Raw genomic sequence first — 23,980 nt, forward strand, 5'->3', positions numbered from 1 at the left:
TATATAGCGCTTTTCCATTTTAGATGCTGAAAGCACTTACAATACAATGCATATTATTCATTCTGTCATACAGTCACACACTGGCGGTGGTAAAGTACCTCAGTAGTCACACCTGCCACCACCAAAATATCATACCAGGGAGGGTACACCTGGGGGCAAGGTGGGTTAAATGTCTTGCCCAAGGACAGACAATGGACAGACTAGGGATAAGGAAAAATCAAACCGCCCACCTTTCGGTTAGTGGACGACTGCTCTACCTCCTGAGCAACTGCCGCCCCCAAACTGTCTTCAAAGAACCACCAGAAACGACTGAAATGTTGCAAGGGAACACATAAAAAAAGCTGACAACTAACAGCAAACTAGCATGTACATTCGGGGGTACCCGGAAAAGCTAGGATCACCCGAGAAGCTAGGAACCTAACAAGTGCCGTTTAGTCGTCAATATGTCATTGTGAAAATATTTGCGTATGGAAAACCAAGAAGACCTACGTCAATGGCTTACTTTCATCAATTTCGCTTCTCTTGCACCAATTCCCTAATAAGAACGGCCATTTATCTTTCTCGACACCTCCTGCCGATGATTGAAGATGGTCGATTGTGTGAAAAGCAAAGGTCTGGCCGGTTCACACTCCGGGTCATGCCACAAACCTAGGGTCACCGACACAACCGACGCCGGCTTTGCACGTGACGGCGCCAACGGTTAAATCTTCGTCAAGCCTCGACGTATTTCCCCTCTCGGAAGCCTTCGCTCACTTTTCAGATAAGCCTCAACCGAACACACAAAAACAACAGTACGCTCTCTCTTTAGAAGAGACTCGGGCTGGCAACGAAAGCATTTTAAGAATCTGCAGTGCCCCGGCCAGCCTTTCTTGGAGCTTCCCCTGCATACACCCCTGCATATTTAGAGAGAGATTCCGCCAGCAAAGGGGTTTAAAGAAACTACATTTCTATAGCTGGCCTCAATTGAAGCAACGCTCATGCACACATACACGCGGCTTCCTGCCTGTCGCCCACTTCTGCCATTAACTTTATCTGTGTGAATTCAAAAGCTGGGAGCCCAATCCCCGTTTTTTTTTTTTTTTTTTTTTTCCTGAATAGATTTTGCAAGGCTTGTTCTTCCCTTTATGCCCCCGACTGTCCTCTGGGAAACATAGGGGGAGGGAAAAAAAGAGGGTAGGGACGAAATGCCGATCGCTGACACAGCCACCGAGATAGTCTCTTTCTTGTTGGTAAGGGATATAAAGCAGTGGAATGAGAGAAGAGGTGGACGGAGGGAGATGCTGAGATGGGGATAAGGGAGCAGGTGTGAGGACGTTCTGCTGGGGTAAGCTGGTGAAGGATTACCGCTCCAAATCTCTCCTCTTTCTGGCCTTTATTTGGGGCTTATTTATTCAGATCTTTGAAGCTATATTCCTCCTCGCGCCAGGTACACGCGCATGCACGCAGATAAAAGAGCGTCCTGTGAAAGCGGAGGAAAAAGGCGAGAGGGAAAAGAAGAAGGAGAAGGAGAGAAAAAAAAAAAACAACCAGACAAGAGGAGATGGGAGGTCTGGGTAGGTGCGCCCTCTACGCAGCAGGGTCCAGACGTTGACAACTCAATAAGCGAGCAAGTGACAGCACGCTGACATGAAACACAGAGACGCGTGTTTAAAAGACGGTTAGAGCGAACGGCGGCGGTGTGCGCCGGCTTCTTCAACCATATGAAAATTCTGCCACCGAAAACGAGCGGAGGCAGGGAGTGGAAACCGACGGTTTATGACAGCTGACTTTAGTGTGTGTGTGTGTGTGTGTCCTTGTGGTATGTGTTTTAAACCCTACAGCCAAGGCAACATCAATGGGTAGCAACTGCTGCGTTGTCAAGGGAACCATTAGCTGAGAGGCTGGTATCTGCTCTGCACTTGCCTGCACACGCATTAATACTTTTTTTTATTTTTTTTTTCAATGATGCTTGTGATTACTAAGGAAATGATCCCTCTTCATAAAGATTCCGTCGTTACCGACTGCGAAGCGATGGAAACGACATCGGCGTAGCAGTGCATCGCGTCCGGTTGATGTGTGCGGGGCGAAGACGCAAAGAAAGACGAATGTGCCTTTGTCTGACAAAACTGTCGATATGTTTCGCTGTTGTGTCATAGTCATCAGCAGAATCAATCTAAGCATCAATAAAGCATAGATGCCTACAGCTATTTTCTCAGACTGGCTCATCACAGATTCATCTGACATACGGTGAAGGGCAGACTATATACCGTTTCTAGCACTATAAACTATCTAGGGCAAACTGCAACAGACAATTCAGTGAGTAGATGTGCATGTCAATAAGACACGTTCATTTCAGCGGGCCCTACAAACAGGGACGGATATAGAACGTGCCAAAGGAGGGCACAATACATTTGCAGCTAATAAAACGCGTACAGAGCCCCCGATGCCAATCACACGCCATTTTTGCCATTTTTAGATAACAAACACCTAGAGCAGCTCAGATGGGCAACACAGCTGGAGGATTTTTTTTTCTTCACCCCTTGCAGGTCAACTTCAAAAGAGGGGGTGCGAAAAAGAAAAGAGGCTGCTTAAAGTAGCGTGCACGCAAAATCCACAAAAGGGGCTGCAAGTCAGGGTAATGGAAGAAGACGGAAAAAGGAGAGTGGAAGCATGCGCGCGTACGCATTCCACTAATCTGGGGAGGAACATAAAATGCCAATGAAGTGAACAACAAATTAAGACATAAGCAATAACAGTTAAGCTGCTTCATGGGGCAGAACAAGAGATGAAGGAGAATCAGTTGACCGAGGAAGGATTAACAAGACGGGGCGTGGAAGTGTAAGAACAACGGTCAAAGCCGAGGCATCCTCGAACTTGCTTATAGGTCGATTTGAGCTAATTCAATAATTGAACACAAATGTCTGATGTTGCAAATGTAATTTACACAGTGTTTTACACGCAAAAATAAAAAGTTTTGAAGTTGACCGTGAAGTAAGTTAAAGGCATTTGTGAAAGCTGTGTTAGTAATAAAACAACACAAAAAGTTGGCCTAACATTCAGGTAACTACTGTATCGAGCGGTTGTGTGTTCCCCCACTAGACTGGTCTCCGATGTCAATATTTCACATTATCTCCAGATTCTGAGTTCAATTTTAACCGTCTTTCCTTTCTCATTGATTCTGGTTTTCCTTTTATTTGTCGTCTGAGTATCACAAACAGCGCTGCATACACCGGTGGAATAAACTGAGAAACTGAAACAAGCGGCGTACAGAACCGCTCTGTATTACGACAACAGACAGAGCAGAGAACTGGGTTTAAATAAGAACCAGAAGAAGAAAAGAAGCTGAATAATAAGACGGGTAATGACATGTGTATTGACACAGCCACCGGCCATCTGGCTGGCTGCCTTCAGTGTTCTCAGCCAGACCGAAATTCAATATGTAGTTTGGCTATTTTCCTTTTAAGTGAGAGGGACTGGAGTATAACTCGAGAAAAGGGCAAACAAAGGCAAGATAAAGACGACAGAAGAGTTTTCGCCTTCTCCTGCTGCTTCTATCACTTCTAAAACATGTTCGCTCTTCTGGCCTTGGGTTCAGCAGTAACATAAGAAATGGATTTGTCTGTGAATGTGAGGATTCGGTGTGTCCTGTACCATTATTTTGGCATTTGTGTTGTTACTTAGAAATGTACCACCCACCTAAACCAGACCAGGCACCCCACCCCATAGAAATTTGGGGGAATTGCCCAGAACCAACTCAAAAACCATGAAGAACAAGGTGTTGACCTGGCCTCCAAATTCCCTAGATTCTACAATGATGGCACAGAGGCCCCTGCCCTCAACACATAAGACCCCCCGCTAACACCGTTTCGTTACCAGACACCCTCAGAAGGCCCACGTCCATTCTCTGATGAGTCACAACTGTTTTCGGAGGGCACACGGGTGACCGACACAATATGAGCAAGGTGGTCGTAATGTTATGCCTGACTGGTGTAGAGTGACAAAAGCGTGGGGTGTAAAAGAAAGAATGAAAGGGGAGTTGAAAAATGACACCGCGAGCGAGTACAGAGCGAGCGCATGAGAGCATCACACTATTGCCCTCGTTGATGTAGAAGAGTGCTGCAGTGCCCTTTATGTAGAGGAAAAGGCTGAGAGGATTCGCTGCGCGCCCAAGTACAGCGCGTGCCTGTGCCTTTGCACTGTTTGCAGGTTGTGGCGATAAAGCGAGTTTTCCCTCTCATCTCTCCATCTCCATTCAGACCCATCTATCTCTGCGTCATCGCGATGGGGTGAATGTGGGCCACTCTAGTCACCTTCAAGCTATAATTGACTACTTTAAAGGAACAAAGCCCGGCCCGACGCAAGTGCGACGCGCACGAACGGGGTGAGCAGTACTTCGGAACTGCAGCGCAACCAGAAGCTGGGAGTTTGACACCACGTAGTCCGAAAGTAAACGCAGATAAGCTACGTTAAAGGCCTGGACAGACCAAAGCAACATCAAAGAACTTCTGGGTAGAAGACGCCTGTGTCTGGACCAAAAAGCTGCACTTGAACACACGATTAAGGCAACGGCCAACAACAAAGAACGGTCTGCCCCTACACACCAGCAGGTAGTCTGTATTTGTAATTCAAAGGAGGAAACCAGAAGATCTTGGACTACTTAGGAGGCTAGGTTTGTCAGATCCATTTCTCATCTGAGGCATCTGACTCGCTGAACTGAAAACTTGGGTCAAGGTTGTCTCTCTTACCAATAAAAGAAAAACCTCTATCAGAGATTCAGCTAGTGGCAACGGTGCGGGACAACTTGGCAAAACTACGGTCCAACGTCGTCAAACGGACACCAACGGCTTGGTCGTGGACCAAAGCCGAAATAATCGTCAGTACTTAATAGAACTACAATTATTGACATTGTGTCAAATTTTTATTTCCAACATATGGCCAGGGTAACACCCTTGAAAGGTGTGTAAAATTCAACAATAAAGAGTTTCAAAAAGACTTTAAATTTAGTTCAACGTCAAAATAAAAGCACAGGTTAGGTCAAAGGTGGGGTCCAACTTTGAGGATTTATTTTACTCAATCTGAGATACTGAAATCATTGAAATCTCCATCTGGGGTCACATATTAGATAATAAAGCATACATGTGGGTTAGGGTTTTTTGGCAACAGGCTACCGTATGATGGCAAAAGCCATTAAATATTATTAGTATGGAGATCGTCCAAACTGTTCAGCTTGCGCCTGTGTTATGAATGGATGGGGACAGATCTCGTGTGCGGCTATAAAGCAGCAGTAATCTGGGTACGGGGCTGCCTTCCACACTCGTGGTTTGTTTAACTACAGTACGTGATGGGAAAAGAGGATCTGATGGGCAGTTCACCGTCCCCGCCGTCTGTCTCGCTGACCAGGAAACCACACCATGCATTATTCATTATGTGTACTCATTCCCTCGCTGTCGGTTTCTCTCTCACACACATGCCCAAGTATGAGAAAGAAAAACAAGTCAAAAATAGATTCGGAACCGATAGGCATGGCGGAACAGGCCGAGGTTAACAACAGAATGTGGTGCGAGGGAGAAAGAAAGAAAAGAGACGCGGTCAGAGACTGCGAAGATCTAGTACTTGTGTAAATGACCTCGAGCCAAAATAATTCAAGCTTGATTGGAAATCAATGCCAGAGCATGGAAGATGTGAAGAAATCCGATGCTGTCCTGCGGCCCTGGATGCCAAAATAAGACATCTGAAACAGGGTCAGATCCATGAAGGATGCATTGTACGAGGTGTTTGCGAACAATGATAAAATAATCCGAGTTGAACCAAGCACAGATGTGTGGAGACAAATAACAGACTGTGCAAGATTTCCATTACCGAATAACCACAGTGGGCCTATTTATAATTGTGGTACTGGTTAAAGAATTACCACACACACTCTTGCAACAGAAAGCAAAATCCTCTAGACGTTGCAAAGGTACTGCGTTTATTAGGATTTAATTAAAATGCTCACCAAGAACTGTTATTAAAGAGAGCGATCTGTAGAGGCAGGCCTTAGCAAGGCATCTGTGATGCCACGCTGGCACAGTGACTCATCAGCGCTGCACAACACAACCTCCTGCAGGTCTGAAGGCAGCCTGTGCCAACCCCCACCCATGGCAGCCTGGCGTACACAGCGTTCATGTCACAACTTGAGGATGGTGGGTAACTGGGGGAGGGGTGGGGGGGGGACCCCTTTTGGGCACGGCTTGGCTATGTTTGCGGCGCCACATGACACCGAAAATTGACACCCTGCAGAGACGGAGGTAAGCTCCCGTGTGTGTGTTTATGTGTATTTGGCAGTTATGTTAAAATGCTAAGCCAATTTTTATTTATACCCTAAATTACAACAATTATGGTGATTGATTTTTAAATGTCACCAACAATTTACTAGAGCTGAAAGTTCAGCTGAAGTAAAGGGGGGGTCAATATGAGTCTCCACCCCTCCATCAACCCCAAGCTCCTCCTTTGTTTTATCCAAATTTGGTCATTTTTGACCCCAAAAACTTCAAGTTGGCCAAAAAGTGGGCTAACACCAAACTTAAGGTTTCAAAATTGTTCACTGATATATGGGTGACATTGATCTTTTATGGTTCATAATTAATCATTATTTCGGGTATGACTTCACATACCATGATCACGGCCCTTGTCTTATATGTGAATGTTTTTTTCCCTACATATCAACAAATGGGAATAAACACAATCAGGATTTCCAAGTGAAAATAAAGATAAATGCGAGTGAGTAGGCAGTCGGAGCTAAGCAGCTAGATGAGAGACCACCCAGACTGAATGAGGTCAACAGAACTGACAGTATTCGTAGGCGGAACAGTACACCGCATATTACTGTCCACTTAGTCTGCTCTCATCCCTGCTCAAGCACTCCATCTCTGCTTCACCCCCATTTTCTTGTCCTTGTTTCCTCTCCCACCTGTTGATCAGTCACGCAACGGGGAAAAAAATAAATAAAAAAATAATACACAGCACACGGCGATGGTTCCGATCAGAGGTCGTTTCTGAGCTAATTAATGCAAACTAAAGAAAAAAGAAAGCATTATTTACCAGGAGTAGCGGACGCGTTTGGGGATTGTACTAGGAAAAAAAAATAAATGTGAGGCCGTTCAACAAAAGCCGAAAAATCAATATTTCAACAGAAATAATTCCATCCACAAAGAATCAAATAGCCGAGATCTTTCTTTCTTTTTCTCTCCACTGTGTAACTTTGAAATATGACGCACGTTGCATCAAGGCCGGCGTTATACCGGCATCATCCAGCGCATCAAATTGTCACTCCGCAGCCCTCTCCAGTTGGCGCGGTGTGCATTATGTTAATGAGGCACGGGGAATCATTTAAATATTCCCTCACTTACTCTTTTATTAACAAGACGCCGCTAAATATGCGCCGGTGTCTGGCCGACTCATTCCAGATAAACACGTCAATGCAGTAAAATGCTCGTGTTCGCCTCGCTCCTGGTTAGGCTGGGCTTTTGAAGTTGCCACCCAAAAGCATACACGGGGAGGGGGGGGACCAACAGAGAGGCTCTGTGACTGAGATAGTGAATGGGTGTTTTTGTCAATGGAAGGTGGGAGGTGAGAGAAATTAAATGGAAGACATCAAAAAGGGAAAAGGGAAATGTCTGGGGAGTGGTGTTTACCGATGTGTTATTTTTTTTATTATTATTATTTCCCTTCCCTCAGAATTTCAATGCCGCTGTTTTGGTTGCACGCTGGGAACGGGAGCAGTGTCTGTCAGAGATTAACACTACACAGCGAGAGAGGCAGGAAGAAAAGGAGAGAGAAATGGAGGGGGGGGGGGGGGGGTAAAGGAAGACAGAATTGATAAAGACAAAAGCGAGTTTTGAAAAGGAAGGGAATCTTTCAGAAGGCTTCAGAGGATCGCCCGAGAGACACGGAGGGGAAATCGGGGGTGGTGGTGAAAGAGGGGTGGGGTGGGGGTTATAAATAGGCCTCTCCCCTCACTGGATGCCACATTAATTATGCATGTCTACATCAAGAGAAATTAAAACATCGGCGTGTGTCAGTTTAGAGGGAAACTGTGGAAAGGAACGGAGAGGAAGAAGAAAAAAAAAAGGGAGGCCATGGACGAGGCGAGAGCGAAGCACAAATTAGTGGGGGGAAAAAAGGAGGTATTAGTGAAAGACCAAAACAGTTGTACAAAAGAAAGAAAAGAGATGAGTGCGCTCATGCCTGCACCCAAACTCAATTTCAAAGGACACAAGGAAAAGAAAAACGGCTAATTACAGAGTAGCGAAAAGCGCGGCGATGGAAAAAAAGCATCCAGGCCACCGAGTCAACATGTCATCAGCTCAACAAAGTCGAGATGGCTGTCGAGCAGCGCGAGCGACTAAAATATTTTATGAATGCAAATGAGTGCGCCACTATAACCCAAATCAAACGTTATTCACGTGAGGCCACGTCGGGAACATCTTAAAAAAGCCGCCGCAATCAGATGCTATTCAGAGGCGAATCAGCGGCAGAATCTCATGCTAATGAAATAAAATGATCCATATTCAAGCTGGAGTGCGACACACCTTAATAACGTGTTTCGGTTTTACTCGCCGCGCCGCTCCGCGGAGACGCGAGAGATGGGGGGGAGAAGGATGGATCAAGGGCACGGGCCGGTTCTTCCTGCCTGTGCGTCATCGTTTGCTTTATTTCTGCCGCCGCCAACTTTTCTCGTTATAGAGCTCCTGCACTTCCTCTCACCTCTTCGGCCCAGCTTTCTCCCAGGAAACTCGATCCTGTGCCACTGACAGGAGCTGTATAACATTACACTATCATGTAACTCTAGATGTGTGCGCTTCACTTTTCGGCTCCTTGCAATGATCCAATTTGTGGAGGGGGGAAAAAAGAATAGTAAGAATAACAACCGAACTGATTTTCAACTAATGATTGTGCCTTTTGTTCCTGGAAAAGTGACAGCTAATATGTGCGAACGCTCCACTGTGTCGTTATCTGCTCAAATGTGTCCCTCTGAGAGTGTGAGTGTGTTTGTGTTCATATTAGTCCAAGCAGCAGGTCAGTGCGGCCAGCCAGCCAGCCAGCTAGCCAGCCCCCACACTGGGCTCCAGACTCATTATGTAGCTCGGCCCTGCTAACTCCCACCTACCTGTGAAAAACTTGCTGACAGCACCAGTGAATAGCAAGGGAGAAAACGCGTGAGCGTCGGATTGTGGGTGCACGAAGGTTACACGCATGATAACAAATGCCTAATTTAATCTGCACGTGTGCACAAAAGAGCACGTGGACGAGCTTTTGATAAAACCGCAAATAAAATAAATCACGTCGCCGAGCCTCTGCTCTCAAAAAATGCATCAACCTTCTGAATGTGGTCCTTGTCCCAGTTTACATGGAACAGAGAAAAGTGAAAAACTGACGGGGACATGTCCTCCTCCTCCTCCACACTAGGTGGCGATGTTTGTCAATTTAGTGGGTTGATACGGCCCCCGTGCACGCTGATGCAGATAAGGTGGCGCTATCGTCACAAATGGTTCTTCTACTGGCTCCGTTCACCTTCTTCTTCTACAACCAGCTTCATTGTTGTGGAGCATGTGCACACGCGTTGTCCGGTTAAAGTCCAATTAAGGTGTATACATGTCGATTTCAAATCACATTATCTGTATTAGGAGAACTCCAATTTTAGTCGGAGTAACGTGTCTACATGCACTTTAGTTGTCCAATTAAAGTTGGGTTAAGGCAATAATTAGTTTTTTTCATGTGCATGTGAACGTACTGAATGCTAGGAACATCCCCGTGTTAGTTCTATCTAGGCATTTCTCACAGACGAGGCTTTCTTAGCGCAACCTTTGGCATTAGCTTGTATCTCACACACACATAAACATCACTCTACCTGGCTGAGGCTCCATTTCCATGACAATTAAACACCGGAGGACGGTGGAGTCAGCCACCTTACGCAGGAAAAAGCCGTTTAAAAAGGTAAGATAGGAATGGAGAGGGAGACCAAAAAAAAAAAAAAAGAGCAACAGAGAGAAGAGTGTGTGGCCTGGATAAGTGGTGGCAGGATTATAGCTAGTTCCATCATGGCTTTGGTCCGTTCACTGCTTCTTATAAAAACCTATTAGCATGTGAATGAACCGGCACACAGTGGATGGAGTTTTTTAAAACGCAGGAGCACCGATCCACTATCGGGTGAGCTTTCTGTAAACTGGGAATAAGCCGGGGAGGATGGTGTGTGTGCGTGCGTGGGTAAGTTTGTGTGTGGTATTCTGCGGCCTTGGTCTACTCGATTTTGTTCGACAGAATAGAATTTCTGTCGAGAGCCGACAACACTCAAGGGAAGGGTACAGTGCTTCAAAACGCAGCACAGAAGCACAACTGGGAGTAAACAACTTAATCAGCTTATTGAAGACAATGGCCCTATCTTTGTACAAATTGTCTTGACAATAGACTGGCATTAGGTTTGATGCAAGACAAGAGAAACTCTCACTACGCATTGAGAAAAAATGAAGTGTCAAAGGAAAATACTATCTTCTAAACACTTTCCTAGGACCCGAGTCAGGCAAGTTTCAGGTAGGGCCACTGCCCACACAGATTCAAACTAAAAACCTAAATCCCACCAGCCATTTAAAACTGAAACGTTTTAAAGAAAGTCGACCTGCCTTAGATATATTTTAACATTTGTTGGTTAGATGCTGGCAGTGTTGCAAAATTCAAGCCTTAGTAGTTGCTGTAGCTGGTGAAAATCATATTCTTCTCACATCTCTAAACCAAACTCTTGTGCTAAAAAAAAAAGTGTGAAAGTAGAAAAGCGGCAAAATAAAGTAGCAACCAGAACTTGGACTACAAAGATTAAAGCACAGCACAAAAGCCAAAATAGCAACAAAAAAAAGGAAAAAAAAAAACATGTCCAACATGGGAATGGGCACCGAAACAATAGGAAATGATAAAAGCAGGGCCAGAATGTTCCGCTTCATTGCTTACCTCCCTTTGCAGCACCAGCTCTTTGGTGAACTGCATGGCCTCATCACTGAAGGGTTCAGCCACCTGCACCCCTCCAGGCAGATTCCGGGAACTGCGTGGACATTCGATACCTGGCCAAAGACAACACAACCCGTGCAGGAGTTGAAGGTTAGCACAGCTGCTTATCAAAAGAAGAGGAAGATCCTGGAAAAAAAGTGTTGATTAGTCTTAAAAACAATCTGAAATAAAAAGGGTAAAAGGTAAAACATCCTAAAGTCGCAGAAAAGATTTGTATCCTTAGTGCTCGGGACCCCTGGTGCTCCCGACAGCCGATTCCACATCAAGCATCCTCCTCATCCCTCTTAATGGATCAAGGTCAAAATCGCTTTGCCACACAATTTCACAAACGCACGTCAGTGGCACAATACAGATTAACCAGCTACACTATCATCTGCGCTAAATGGGTAATTGGTCGTCGAGGGGTCAGCGCTGAGTGCATGAAGCACTTCTGTATAACCCATTTCCACTGAACGCGGGTCTTTTGTACCCTTTGACGTCAACTTTGGTAGTTTTTCAGAACACTTTATAGTGTACGGATAGAAATTAATAAGGCCAAGAGCAAAGGTTTTAAAAAAAAGTGGTCATGTAATACTGACAAATTTGTACATGCGATCCTGTCATAAAATATAATGTGATAAAAACAGGAAGTCTGCATTTGACAGTGAAGAAGAAGAATGGGCCATCTGTGAGTCTTGGTGCTGGTGCTACTTGGACCTTTGTTTTTCAGCCCTGTACGAGGGTTTTTATACTCCCTGGTTTTATAGCCTCCCAACTAATAGTTCAGGAGCTCTTCTACTTCCCCCCACATAGACTACTGCCACCTGTTGGTATTGGAGGGAGTCATTTCCTTTCCAGCAGGGGCTGAATGTATGTGCCATCTGCTCGTTGGCTGTAGTCTTTGCGGTGTTTTCAATTGCGACTTTTTGGTCCAGGCGTAGGTGACATGAGGCGGCATTCACCGTTGGCCTATGTTGCCAGTAGTCTTTTGATTTCAGTTGGGTTTATCCAGACCTTCTGGTTCCTAGGCCATTGTCTTAGTCTCGGTCTAATTTAGGATTTGTGCCTCTACAGCTGCTACTGGGTGAGCCGGCAAAGCTTAAATTGACCGAGCTTTAACACTACAACTGTACACCCATAAGCAGGTTGCTGCTCCATTGTTTATGCAGAGTAATGATGGTTTCTGTCGGGAGCTGAGCCCTCCAGCATTGTGCTAATAATCAGCATCAGCGCTCTCCTAGGGTCTTTCGTTCCTCTTTGACTCAAGGTTTAATTTAATATGGTTCAACGTCATGACAGATATACTGTTATAGGATGGACTCGTAAATACGTGGCAGAGGAATAAAATCTGATCTGTTTGTGCAACCTGGAACTCAGCGGTTTGCGCGGCCATCTCACTGCAAGACTATCGTTTGGGCTTTGAATCGGGCTTTCTGTCCTTGTAGGGTTTGTTTGTGTGCTCGCTGCATTTCCTTGGAGTTCTTTTGAATGATGATGTGTTTGTATATGAAGTGTTTCTGACACTTTTTGCTCAGGGAAGTGCTGCCAATCTCTTCCTCTGTTGCAACATAGTGATGAAAAATAATAAGAACTCGGATGTTGTTGAGATGAAATTACATCCGGTGGATATAGCTTTTGTATTTTAAGGTCTTTCACTGCTTCTTCCATCTGACAGTTTGCAAACCCATCAGTATTTTTACAGTGTTATTAATCGGGGACACATCAGCTGTTCCCAAACATTGATTACTAAACTTTCAAACGAGATCTATCGAGACGTGCTCTACATCCAAGGTTTGGTTTAATTATTCTCTTGGAAATTGATGTGAGTGGTTTTAATGTTGTGGTTGATCAGTGTACATTAAATGGCTGAAACACGCCAAGGAAAATTTTGAATTTATCAAGTGATTTTTCTTCATACTTTCTAGCAAGCAAGTTACGAGATGACTGTTACTGGTTATGCAACCGGATACATGGAGACCCCCAAGCCAAAAGCGAGACCATGCCATTGCACATTGCCTTAGCATAATGAGGCAGCTAACCTAATTAGCAAGCTACAAACAGTATTGTGTATTATTTTATAATTTTACGACTGGATTGAAGAACGAACTAGCCTTATTTAATCTTTATCTTTTGGTTTCATTCTTTCCGTTCCCTGCACGGTCGTGTCCGCCCCACTTTACGTGAACAAGAACAGGAGACATCAGCGTATTCACCCAGGCCGGAGAAGTGGAAAATGACCGAGGAAAGGCAAAACGGGGCCACAGGACAGTCAGCACCCAAGAGTAACTAAGAACTGTTGAGTCAACCTTCTGTAAGACATGAAGGTCTACGAGTGTGCAGCAGAGAGCTTTAAAAGCCAAACGGCCTTGTGCAGTTTTCTGCCTCACACTAAAGTTTATCTCACTGCTGATCTAATAGTTTGTTCTTCAGTGCCCCCCTTCTCTTATTTTTTTAATGCATACTTGAAATGGAATCTTAAGACAACAAGTATTGACATCTAAAATGCCAAGGAGATGAAAATGAACGACAGCTACAAAATATGAACAAGAAAAAAATCACAGAGAAACTGAATACCCACCAAGTCGGAGCAACATGACTTGGTGATTTGTTGACACTGTAAATCTAAAACAAACTGTAACAAATGTTTTTCTCTCGCAAATGCCTAAACCCACGCTTCTGAACAAATGTGTTTTTATGATTAATATGACTCCCCTGACCTGCGACCTTTGGATTTCGCTTGCCTGCGAACATCAGTTTTTTAGTGTCCGTGTTGTTTCCGAAAAACAACTTAAAAGCAGAAAGACTACTCAGGAAATAAGAGAATAAAACCAAACTGATTTAAAAACGTGATCTTGTTACTCAATGTATATCAGATACCGAATCAATTATATGTACTGGATGTATTCCATTAAGTCCCCAGTATAATAAAAATAAAATAAATGAAAGCTTCCTGCAGAGCAGAGAAGCGGAGGAGGAAAAGACACTGATGGCCAAGATCATCTGAAAGTATTTATAGAAGTGGACCAGGACAGGGCTTCCACATGGGACACGGTAGCTACAACACTGCCAGAATAAAGAGACCAGGAGAGATGAGGGATGCAGAATAAAGGAAAAAGAAAAACACAAGAGAGGGAAAAAAGGCTGTGGCGGGGGTATACGCTGCACACTGTTAGCACAAAATTGGTGTATGAAGAAACTGCAGAGAGGGAGATATCCGAGTTTCTGCTTGGGTTGGCTGGAGCTACGATAAGGGCTGGAATTGTGTTATTTTTTTTTCCCGCCCCTCACATAATCCCCTAGAAAAGACTACTCGTGAATGTAATACACAAAGAGTCAAATTTAATTGTATAGCACGTACAGTACACTGGCTTTACAAGCCCACAGGAGCAAAAATTTCCAGACTGCCAAAGCTTTTTAACGGGACAAACATATCCCCAAAACGTTAATAAAGAAAGAAAAGGGGATTTTAATCCAAAAGAGGGTTTATAATAGGTTAAATTTTTAATGTAATAATCCTAGATGAGAAGTCACATTAAAGAAGTTTTTCATAAAATACACGCTGCGTGCTTCCCTTAAATGACCTAACTGCACTCAATACCTCACACTTACTGTAGTGTTCTCCCTGCAGCATTTAAACCAAGCCAGGGAGTCACTTAGCACAGCCAATTTTAACCTGCACCACGATACATAACTCACGCCTGACACCAAGATAAACATCTGGGTCAAACTCCAGGATATCCATCTTATCTGATCTCGGAGACAAACAAGACATACACTGATCATTCTGACATTGCGCCGTGTACCAAAGCAAACACACACGGGACGCTGCGGTACAGCTGCTCATCATTTTGGCCTTAGGTAAACCCACATGTCAATCCACCGTACACCACATCAATCATCTTATTTGATTTGTACGACAAGATTTTCTCATTTTAAAGCGCCTCTGTCAGGCTTAGGAGACAGAACTGGGAACAAATGAAGTAATGACTGGTTCTCCTTGGAACAAAGGGAAGCGCAATTGAATTAACAGACTTAAGAATTAACTTATGTCGTTTCCTTCTGTAACCCAACTCCTGAAAGACAACAAGCTATCAGCAGCTTTATTCGATTTAACTTAATTGCCTTTTCCTTCCCTCTCGTAAAGGCTCAGAGATGGCCGGGGTGGCACTGTGCATATGATGTAAAGTTTTAATCCGTGATTTGAGGTGAGCCACGTGACTGCCTTGCCCTCTGGCTCGAACACACACAGACAAGTTTCCCGCTCAGTCAGGAACACACATGCTTTAGTCATTTGGCCTCACCCCAAAAAACTGAACCCTCCATCTGGACACTGGTCCTCACTAATTATTTCCATTAATCTAGGCCTTTTCCATCAAAGTCACTCTCCACATCAAAAACTAGTGTTTCTGTTGATGCAAAAAACGTTAAAGGGAACTGGACTTGTAGAGTTTCCAGCTACCTTTAACGTTTTTGAGTCTACCACGACCTGGATGACTGAGAACCTTCAAAGACAAGTATTTCCATCCATTTCTCTGCAAATCTATAAGAATGTTAACGCAATCTTCATGTATCACCAACCATCCCCAAATGAACAATCCCGGATCTGGTTCAGCGCCTATGGTTTGTCTTCCTTATTGCCCAACATCAAATCATTGGTTGCCAAAGAATCACACAAGATAAAATGTCTAAAAAGGCTTCAAAAACCAAAGCTAAACCAAAGGAAGCTGGAGTGGTTGAGTTTTCTTGAAGCTATTTTGCTTTACTTATGCTTCTTAGTAGGAACATCTTCTAGTGCAAATGTTGAAATGACTGGACGAGTGACTGAGAATATTCATACAGAAAGAAAACGACAGGAGTCAGCATATCATATCATATCATTAAGGAATCTTGGAGGTCTTGCTAACCATTTCTCTTTGCTTACAGTTTTGTAGTAGCTAAGCCAATGCCTAAACTCCAGCAAAGGTATCGGCAGCCCCCGAGCTACCTATACATCTACCTCTCGGCAACAAAGCAGATGAATATTTCATAAAATGCAACTGTTTGCTTTCTAATCCCTCTATTCAGCTGTAGCAAGATTAATTCACTTCAGCTAATCATTAGGATCCTTCTCTGAACAGCGGAGGTAGACTGAGATATAATCTGCCATTAATTTACAATACAGTTTTAAATTCTGTGCCCAAGAAGTTTCACCCCAATTCACACCTCCAGACTGGAGTCGATGACTGATAATGGGCCGTTAGAAAACCATTCATTGGAGATAGAAGACGGGGCCAAAGGGCCCCCCTCACCGTCAGATAAGTATGCAGTCGTTAACAGACACCAGTCGTGTAAGTATCTGGTCGTTAACAGACTCTAGCCAAGCGAGTTTCTGATGCGTTGCACCCAGAGATGTTCCTATTTAAACCTTGACTCACCACCACCAGTTCTTTAGAACAGAAGAAGCTACTTGGATTGGCGAAACGTCTACCTGTCACTCTTCATGTCCAGATGCCTTTCTTTAATGGATAAATCCCTAGGACTCATTCAGATACAATGTAAGTACAAATGATGCATTGTTCTTTCACCATTTGGTGATTCCAGTTCTAATTCTTCTCACAAACCAAACCTAATTGGATAAATTCATATGCATCCATTCCCCACAAGCATTTTCTCTTAATACACTATGTAATTGAATGTGCTTTCAGTTGACCCAGCATACATAGAGAACGGGATTGAGTCGACCCCTCTCTTCCTCTCCTTAACAAGCCAGATAATGAGCTTCATCTGGAAGGAATGGGTCTGGAGGGAACGTGGCGATGCGCAGCTGCCGTGCATTATACGCTGCAGTTTACACAAATGCATATCATGTCGCAAATTCCTACGCCAACAATGTGCATATTGATGAGCCGACGCACTTTTGCTCGTAACCAGGCGCTTGCGCTGTCGCCCTTTGGCATGTCTGCAGGTATAAATGGAGACTTGCTTAGATGCGCACGGCTCAGTATGAATGCCATTAGTGTGTCTCTCTTAAATGTTATTAAGTTACTAATGCTTGAATTTTGACAAGCTGATGACAGGATATAATTAGCACTGCGACAGGGAAACAAACAAAGACCTAAGAGCTGGGGAGGTGTGTAAGTGCTTGAGTGTGTGTGTGAATTCGGGCTCCAAAACTCATACGTCTTTTCTAATCACCCGTGACGCCATCATCCCATTTAAATGTCCATCTTATTAATTTTCACTGCGTTTCCCTGTTTGTTACTCTGAGCGACTGTCCCATTTAATAGCTGCCTCAATGGATAAAGGCTAAAATAAGTCAAAAAAGAAAGTGCAGCAGTGAGTGAAAGATGGGAGGAGACGGGCAAGGCAAATAGGTTAGAGAGATGTATGGGGTGCGGCAGGCAGTCAATAGGCAAAGCCAGCAGGTTGTTAGGGAAAATCCTAGGATTGTTTGACTATCCCTCTGTTTTATCCATTCAATCCATCTCTCTACCTCACCATCATCTCACTGGGACTCTCTAATGTAAGGCCTCATTACCTCAGACAAGGCTTAGGCAATGGTAGGTCTACTCATCTAGAGTGCGAAACAGTGACTGGGAACTCTCGCCTTTCCAGCACTTAATTTGCATGAATGAGAAATCATCCTTTCATGTGAGAGACAGTAGTGGTTTAAATTAAAACCATTACTTTTGACATCGGTCGGATGTATTTGCATGGAACACTGGAAGTACGGACTATGCATAAAAATGGACAAAGCCTTTGTGACGTCGGCCGTGTTGCAGTGTTGAGGCTCAATGTGATGACTATGGGCGTCCCAATCTCAAAATTTTTGGAAAGCTCCAAAAATGGAGTTTGAGTAGAACTGACGGGCAGCTAGGGATGTATGATACTGTAGAGTTAGTGTTTTAACTATGGGGATTGACCATTTAGCCAAAAGATGGTGAAAAGTAGGGTGAAATTGTCACAGAATCATATACTCGGGGGCATCATTCCTGCAGCAGAATAGCGCAACATAATCTATAATTCATTTCTCATGCACCGCATACACAAATTTGTTATTTATTAAAAGTCAATATTAGTTTTAAGTTAGCTTTCGGAGAGTTTGCTTTGCCTCTCACAGAATGGATACAGTTGATGACTGACTTGTCTGTAGGCTAATGCAGCTCATACCCTGTGTTTAGGACCCAGAGTGTAGCTCCAAGTGCCACAACTTCAGCACAAGTGTCACAGACAAAAAAAAACTATAATTTCTTCCATACCAACAATTATATCATGCGGCATACTTTAATATGAGCCTCCAGGTGTCAAAGCAACCATACTCCCAGCTTTCTAATAGATGTGTGAATAATGATAGGATGTAGTGCTATACCGGTATTATGTAGAGGCCATGGGGGAGTACAAAAACATTGTATTTCTAGACTTTTTCTAGCTAACTTGCTACTGTGTTAACTTTTATGCATGCTGCTGGGTTTTAGTTTTCTGCTCTACCTTTCCACCATCTTTCCATCCACCCTCACACAATGCTGGAGGTGGACCGGCACATATACACACTCACACACACACACCAACACAAGCGTGTACACACTCGGATATCAAAATCAGAAGAAATGGCACCAAGCCACACACTGTGTGATGGCTAATGCTCCTTGCTGACACTGTAAATCTTTGTGTCCGAGTGATGGGTGCTTCATCACTCTGACAGTCTGCTGCTCAACGTACCTTCAGGAGTAACTTTGAAAGTACACTTCACCTGCCGTGGCCTTCGTGAAAGCCATTGAAGTCAATAAACTTTTATAGCCCTTTCACTGCCTGGGCTCCCTCAGCTTCTACAGGCCTTTACACCTGCATACTTCACATCGCTTAAACTTTCTTTGTCTTCCCTTTATCATGCCCTCCCCCTTTTTCCTGTCTTTTCAGTCTCCTCATCTTACTTCTGCTCCTTCTTTCATCATCCTTCGGAAACCCCCTCGCCACACTCCCGAATCCCTTTCCTGTACAGAAACAGGATGACTCTTTTACCCTTTGTCAGGCTTCCACGCGGAAGCAACACTGCACATGCCAACGAGCGCAAGGAGAAGAAAGCAAAGGTGATGTGGGTAGAGAGGGAGGGGAAGTTCCCCTTCAACTCGTGAAACACACCTCCGGCCCTCTTTGAAGCGAGGGCTCCTCTTGTTACCTCATCGCACTTTTACTCTTAATCCACCATCTTAATCCATCAAGGAAAGCTCTGGAAAAGGGAAGGAGACACTGAGGGTTCAAGGTGCTCGTAATGGGTCCGCTCCAGTGTTAAATCAACACAAATAATAAAAACAAAAGAGCTAAATTGCTGCCGGCTAAAACGGAATGCGAGTTCAAATTCAAAGACGCTCGTATTGTGTTTTGGAATTAAAAATTTGCAGTGTTACATCACTTGCTGCCTTGGGATCATTTCATTTGCGGCGGCACTGTAAACAGTTTGTTCTTCAATGGCCTCCCACAACAGTGTGGAAGAATAGAAATTGCCACAATGAATAGAGTCTGAAGAAGCTAATGAAACAGATGAGCAATGCAGGACTTGTTTTGGAAATGTATTTACTATTCATCTCCGTGCAGTCAATGTTTTACTCAGAGCGAGTTACTAACAGCAGAGCTTATAGAAGACATCGTTCAACCTTTAATTCAGAATGGACTGATCATATTAGGATCTAGGGAATTTGGAGGCCAGGTCAACACCTTGTCCTGTTTCTCATGGTTGTTGAGTTGCCAGGTCCAAACGCAACACATTGTGTTGTCACAAGATGCCGATGTTAGCCCCTTCACCCCTCAGTGGTTTTAATGCCGTGGCTGATCAGTGTATACGGTGTATACGTGAGTTTAACAAAAGTGTCAGTGTGTATCTTCCAGCACCTCGTTCATGATAAAGGTTTTAAAATGATGTGCCGAGACACGTGCGCTCAAAACATATCTTAATTTTCTGTCACGAATGCTACGAGATAGCTGAAGGCCTAAAGTCCTCATGCCTACTCATACACAGATAAACCCAACAGGCTAAGGCGGCTAATTTATCGCGCATGTCATTTTAAACAAAGCCCGTGGTGCAGATGGGTGAATAAAACATGGCAAGATAACTTTGACGGGAGGGAGAACATAGAAGGAGATAGGAAGTGCTTGGAGATTAGAGGTAGACGAGGTTCCTCTTTGTGCCTAAGGGCTCTGTTTCATGTATGGTTAAGGGTGTGACATCAGTAGCCGTGCGAGGAAAACTTACACAGAAACACTTAGGCGATGGAGATGGCCCATCAGTTATGTTATCTCAAACATTCAAAAAAAGAAGTATAAGGCACAGCAATGAGAAAGTATCCTAATAGGGAGGAACAGAAAATGGAGCCTCTTCAAAGGACTGTAATTGGGAAAAAGGTTAAAAATACTGTGAGTAGGAAGGGGGGGTCATTTGTATCAATCAGGGTTAATCCAACCTAATGTGTGTATTAAAGACAGAACTGGTCATCTCATTTCCCGCAGATGAATCTTTTCTTCTGGGAACGACCTTAATCAAATCCACTCAGGGGCCATCAGCACTAATGTGGTTCTTACGATTTGCTAACAACCTTTGAATGAAATGATTTCAAAAGTAAACATCTCACACTCACCTATCTTTATCCTGAGGTTGTGTTTTTTTTTTTTACACTTATTTATCGAGGATCAAGGCAAACCGGCGCTAAATATATATATATATATATGTTTAATAATCCTACGTGCAGATGGCTTATTAGCCGGGGTCATTTCGATACATCTTGTAGCAGGCAGCGTACAAAAAACGCAATTACCGAAACCATCAGTGGATGGCAAAGACAATCGGAAGCAAAATTACAAAATTAATTAACGCATCAACAATTCAGCCACGCATAATTAAACTGAATCTGGGTGTTTGTCAGAAATGTATGGTGTTTGTTCTGCTGGAAATTAAGAGGAACTGTACACGGGGCAAGAGTCTGACTCAAATGGAGATGGATGGAAACGCACTCCGGTTGCAACAATGACAAAGGAGTATCATCCGTCGTGAAAGGGCTGAGAGTTCTCGCCATGATCTCGGAGGATGTGCAAATCACTGCTGGCTGCCAAAGATACAGTCTCTGTGTTTTTATTACTAGCGCAAACTGTCGAGGAGCCGGAATAAATGACTGGACCTGCTATCAAACAGTCTGTATTTCATCCCATCTGCATCTTGCCCTAAACTTCATATTGTTGTTTACTCCCAATGGGGGTAAGAGACTGGAAACATTTCCTTCTGCAGCTGCAACTAACTAATTATTTTCACTTGACATTTTATTTATAAAATGTCAGAAAGTAGCGAAAACTGTCAGCTATGATGCTATTTTTTTTTTTTTTACTTGTATTTAGTCCCGAACCAAAGCTTTACTGTGATATAGAACTGAGAAAATCATAATGTTCTTACATTTTTGAGATGCAGGAATAAGTATTTGACTAAATGAATAATTTAATCAACTGCCACTCTACCTTTTGTCCGTTTGTAATATGTCCAACGCACTACTGGTCATTAAATACCAACAGGTACAATTTTACATTCTGGGACCTTTGCACAACATGACCTTGTCAGAAAAAGGTTGTAACCAAGCAAGTTTTGCTCTTAAGCCATAGAAGAATTGACACTGTTCACACAGTACTTTGTGTAAAAACAGTGCCAGTTTCTAATGAGGAACCGGAGTCTATTTCCTACTCGGCAGAAAGCCAGTTGGGGGGGAAAGGTGAGGTTAAAGGGGACACATGATTCACGTCGACACCGGTGCTCTGGAAAGACGGCGGGGCTGCGTTTGGCACATCCACCCAGCTCCTCCTTTACCCTCTCAGGGTTGGCTGCTGAGAGGTGAGGCGAGGCCTTCAACCCTGACCCCTGAGCTGGCAGGAGTCTCGACACGCCACATACGGTCTGCACGAGCGGATTGTTTCATTTTTTTTTTTTTTTTTTGGTGTGTTACTGAAAGACACGGCAACCGCTCCGACGCCTAACCCAGAGCCAGAAACGAGTCAATTAGACGACACGGAATGAAATGACCTTCATGTCAGGGGAAGGGGGAAAAATATACCCACCAGCGAGCAGGAATGTGATGAGGCAGGTTTCTTTGGGCATGTACAGCTTGAGGCGTGAGCCGCTGAAGACGTATTCTACCACGGCCTCTGACCGGCCAGCCCTCTGGAGGAAAGGCAGGAACTGCTTGGCTTTCTGTGTCTCCTAATGGATGAAGAAAGACAGAGAGACGACATTAAACAATCACTCTTATGAAGTCATACGGATTACTTACGGGGGAAATCGTTTTTAGTGGTGCGCCATTAGCGAATTGTTTTTGACAGCAGATACCGCGATAAGAAAGTTCTTTTTTTTTTTTCATATTCTTATGAAGTCATGTCAAATAAAGCGCATCACGGATATCAACAGAATCTCAGCCAAAAACACAGCAACCAAAATACAAAAGATGAGTTTATTGACGACGGGATTCGTGCGACTTTCTCCGGACACCGTCACACCCGCTTACAAAGTCCGCTCCGCGACACACGTCTGGAACCTCGCGCAATCAAAAATAACTCTCTCCCTTCCTGCTCCCATCTCTGCCGGCACAGGGTGAGTCACTAGCGTATTGGCGTGCTCGGGCCAAAATTACAAGCGGAGCTAAATCATGTGTATTCAAACAGGGCTAGTAATGCAGCGTAGGGGGAGGCGAGGGGAGGGGGAATCATAAACGATAAAAAAATAATTTAATATGTGCCTACTCCAGGCATGAGCATGTAGGCACAACAGACCAGTGAGTCATGGACCAGTGTAGTGTGTGTGTGTGTGTGTGTGTGTGTGTGTGTGTGTGTCTGTGTGTGTGTGTGTGTGTGGACATGGGAACAGGCACAGAGCCTCGGAGGGAAGGACGGAGTTCAACCGAGGAAAGTCAGAGCGAACACATGTGTGCTCTCCATTTGTCAGCTGGTGAGAGTTCAGACCGAAAAACATCAATACTTTCTTCCCTTTTTTTTCCTCTTCCCTAGTACGCAACAGAAGAGACGGACCAGAAACACACGACACGCACGTCACCGGCGGGGCTCAAACACACGGCTCTCCGAGTAAAGGGTAATGCGCTTTAGCCATAAGATGCACCACCTGAACTCCACCCACCGGAATCCAAAATAGCCCCTTGAGTGGGAGACGTCAGTACCGAACACTCTGTCGTTCGCACAAACACATTTGCGGCACCTGCAGTGTGTGGGCTGTGCAGTCTAACTCGGTTCAGGAACGAAATAAAATAAAATAAAATAAAAAAAAAAGGAATAGACGTGAGGAAGGAGAGGACCTCATTATGCAACCTTTAGAGGCATGAGGTGAGTCAAGAGCTTTATCCACTCTCCACCCACCACCTATGAACATCTCCTACACTATACGTTTATAAACCTATCTATTTGCGACTGCATCCCACTCAATGTACATAATCCCTTTCAACAAACATTTAACAAGCGATGCTGGCTCACAGGAGAGGAGTGTGTGTCTGTGTGTGGGCGTGCATCACAGAGGAGGAGGGAGAAAAAAAAAAAAGAGTAAAAAAGAGGGGAAGGTTGTTGGGCTGGGGGGGCTGGGTGATGTGCTGCTATTTTGGTCCTTTTATTAGAATGCTCATTACATTAGCCTAGCCTAACAACTGGTGCATGCATGTGCTCGCTTGCGCGCGCGCGCCCACCGGCGCTCGACTGGCAACGGTCCTAGACAGCGCTGCGAATTATGCATGTCCTGTCCGAAAAATGACAGGAATGCTAAGGGAAGCCTGCAGCTGCAAGTGATGGCGGTGACCTGAAGCACTCGCGGGTGTGGTGCTAATAAGGGGCTGCACAGTGCTGATGTGCATGTCACACACAGGCAACGCATGACGCAGCACAATCACGTTAAAATGCAAAGGCCAACGCAGCCTCTGCCAGCTTAAAGGGGCAGCTTCTAGCGGGTGAGACGGGGGCGTTCGCCCCGTTACCTCGCCGC

General features: G+C 44.4%; 1 protein-coding gene across 1 annotated transcript in view; it reads right to left on the reverse strand.

The window, feature by feature from the left end:
* The window catches only part of snd1 (staphylococcal nuclease and tudor domain containing 1), a 168,152-nt gene that overhangs the window by 98,006 nt on the left and 46,166 nt on the right, over window positions 1-23,980 (reverse strand). The window contains exons 15-16 of the mRNA XM_047575138.1: window positions 22,063-22,204; window positions 10,960-11,069 (exon numbers count right to left, since the gene is read on the reverse strand). Of these exons, the coding sequence (XP_047431094.1) occupies window positions 10,960-11,069; window positions 22,063-22,204 (252 nt within the window). The remainder of the gene's footprint in view (window positions 1-10,959; window positions 11,070-22,062; window positions 22,205-23,980) is intronic.

Source organism: Mugil cephalus, chromosome 22 (genome assembly GCF_022458985.1).
Source record: "Mugil cephalus isolate CIBA_MC_2020 chromosome 22, CIBA_Mcephalus_1.1, whole genome shotgun sequence".
In the NCBI taxonomy this organism is placed as follows: Eukaryota; Metazoa; Chordata; class Actinopteri; order Mugiliformes; family Mugilidae; genus Mugil; species Mugil cephalus.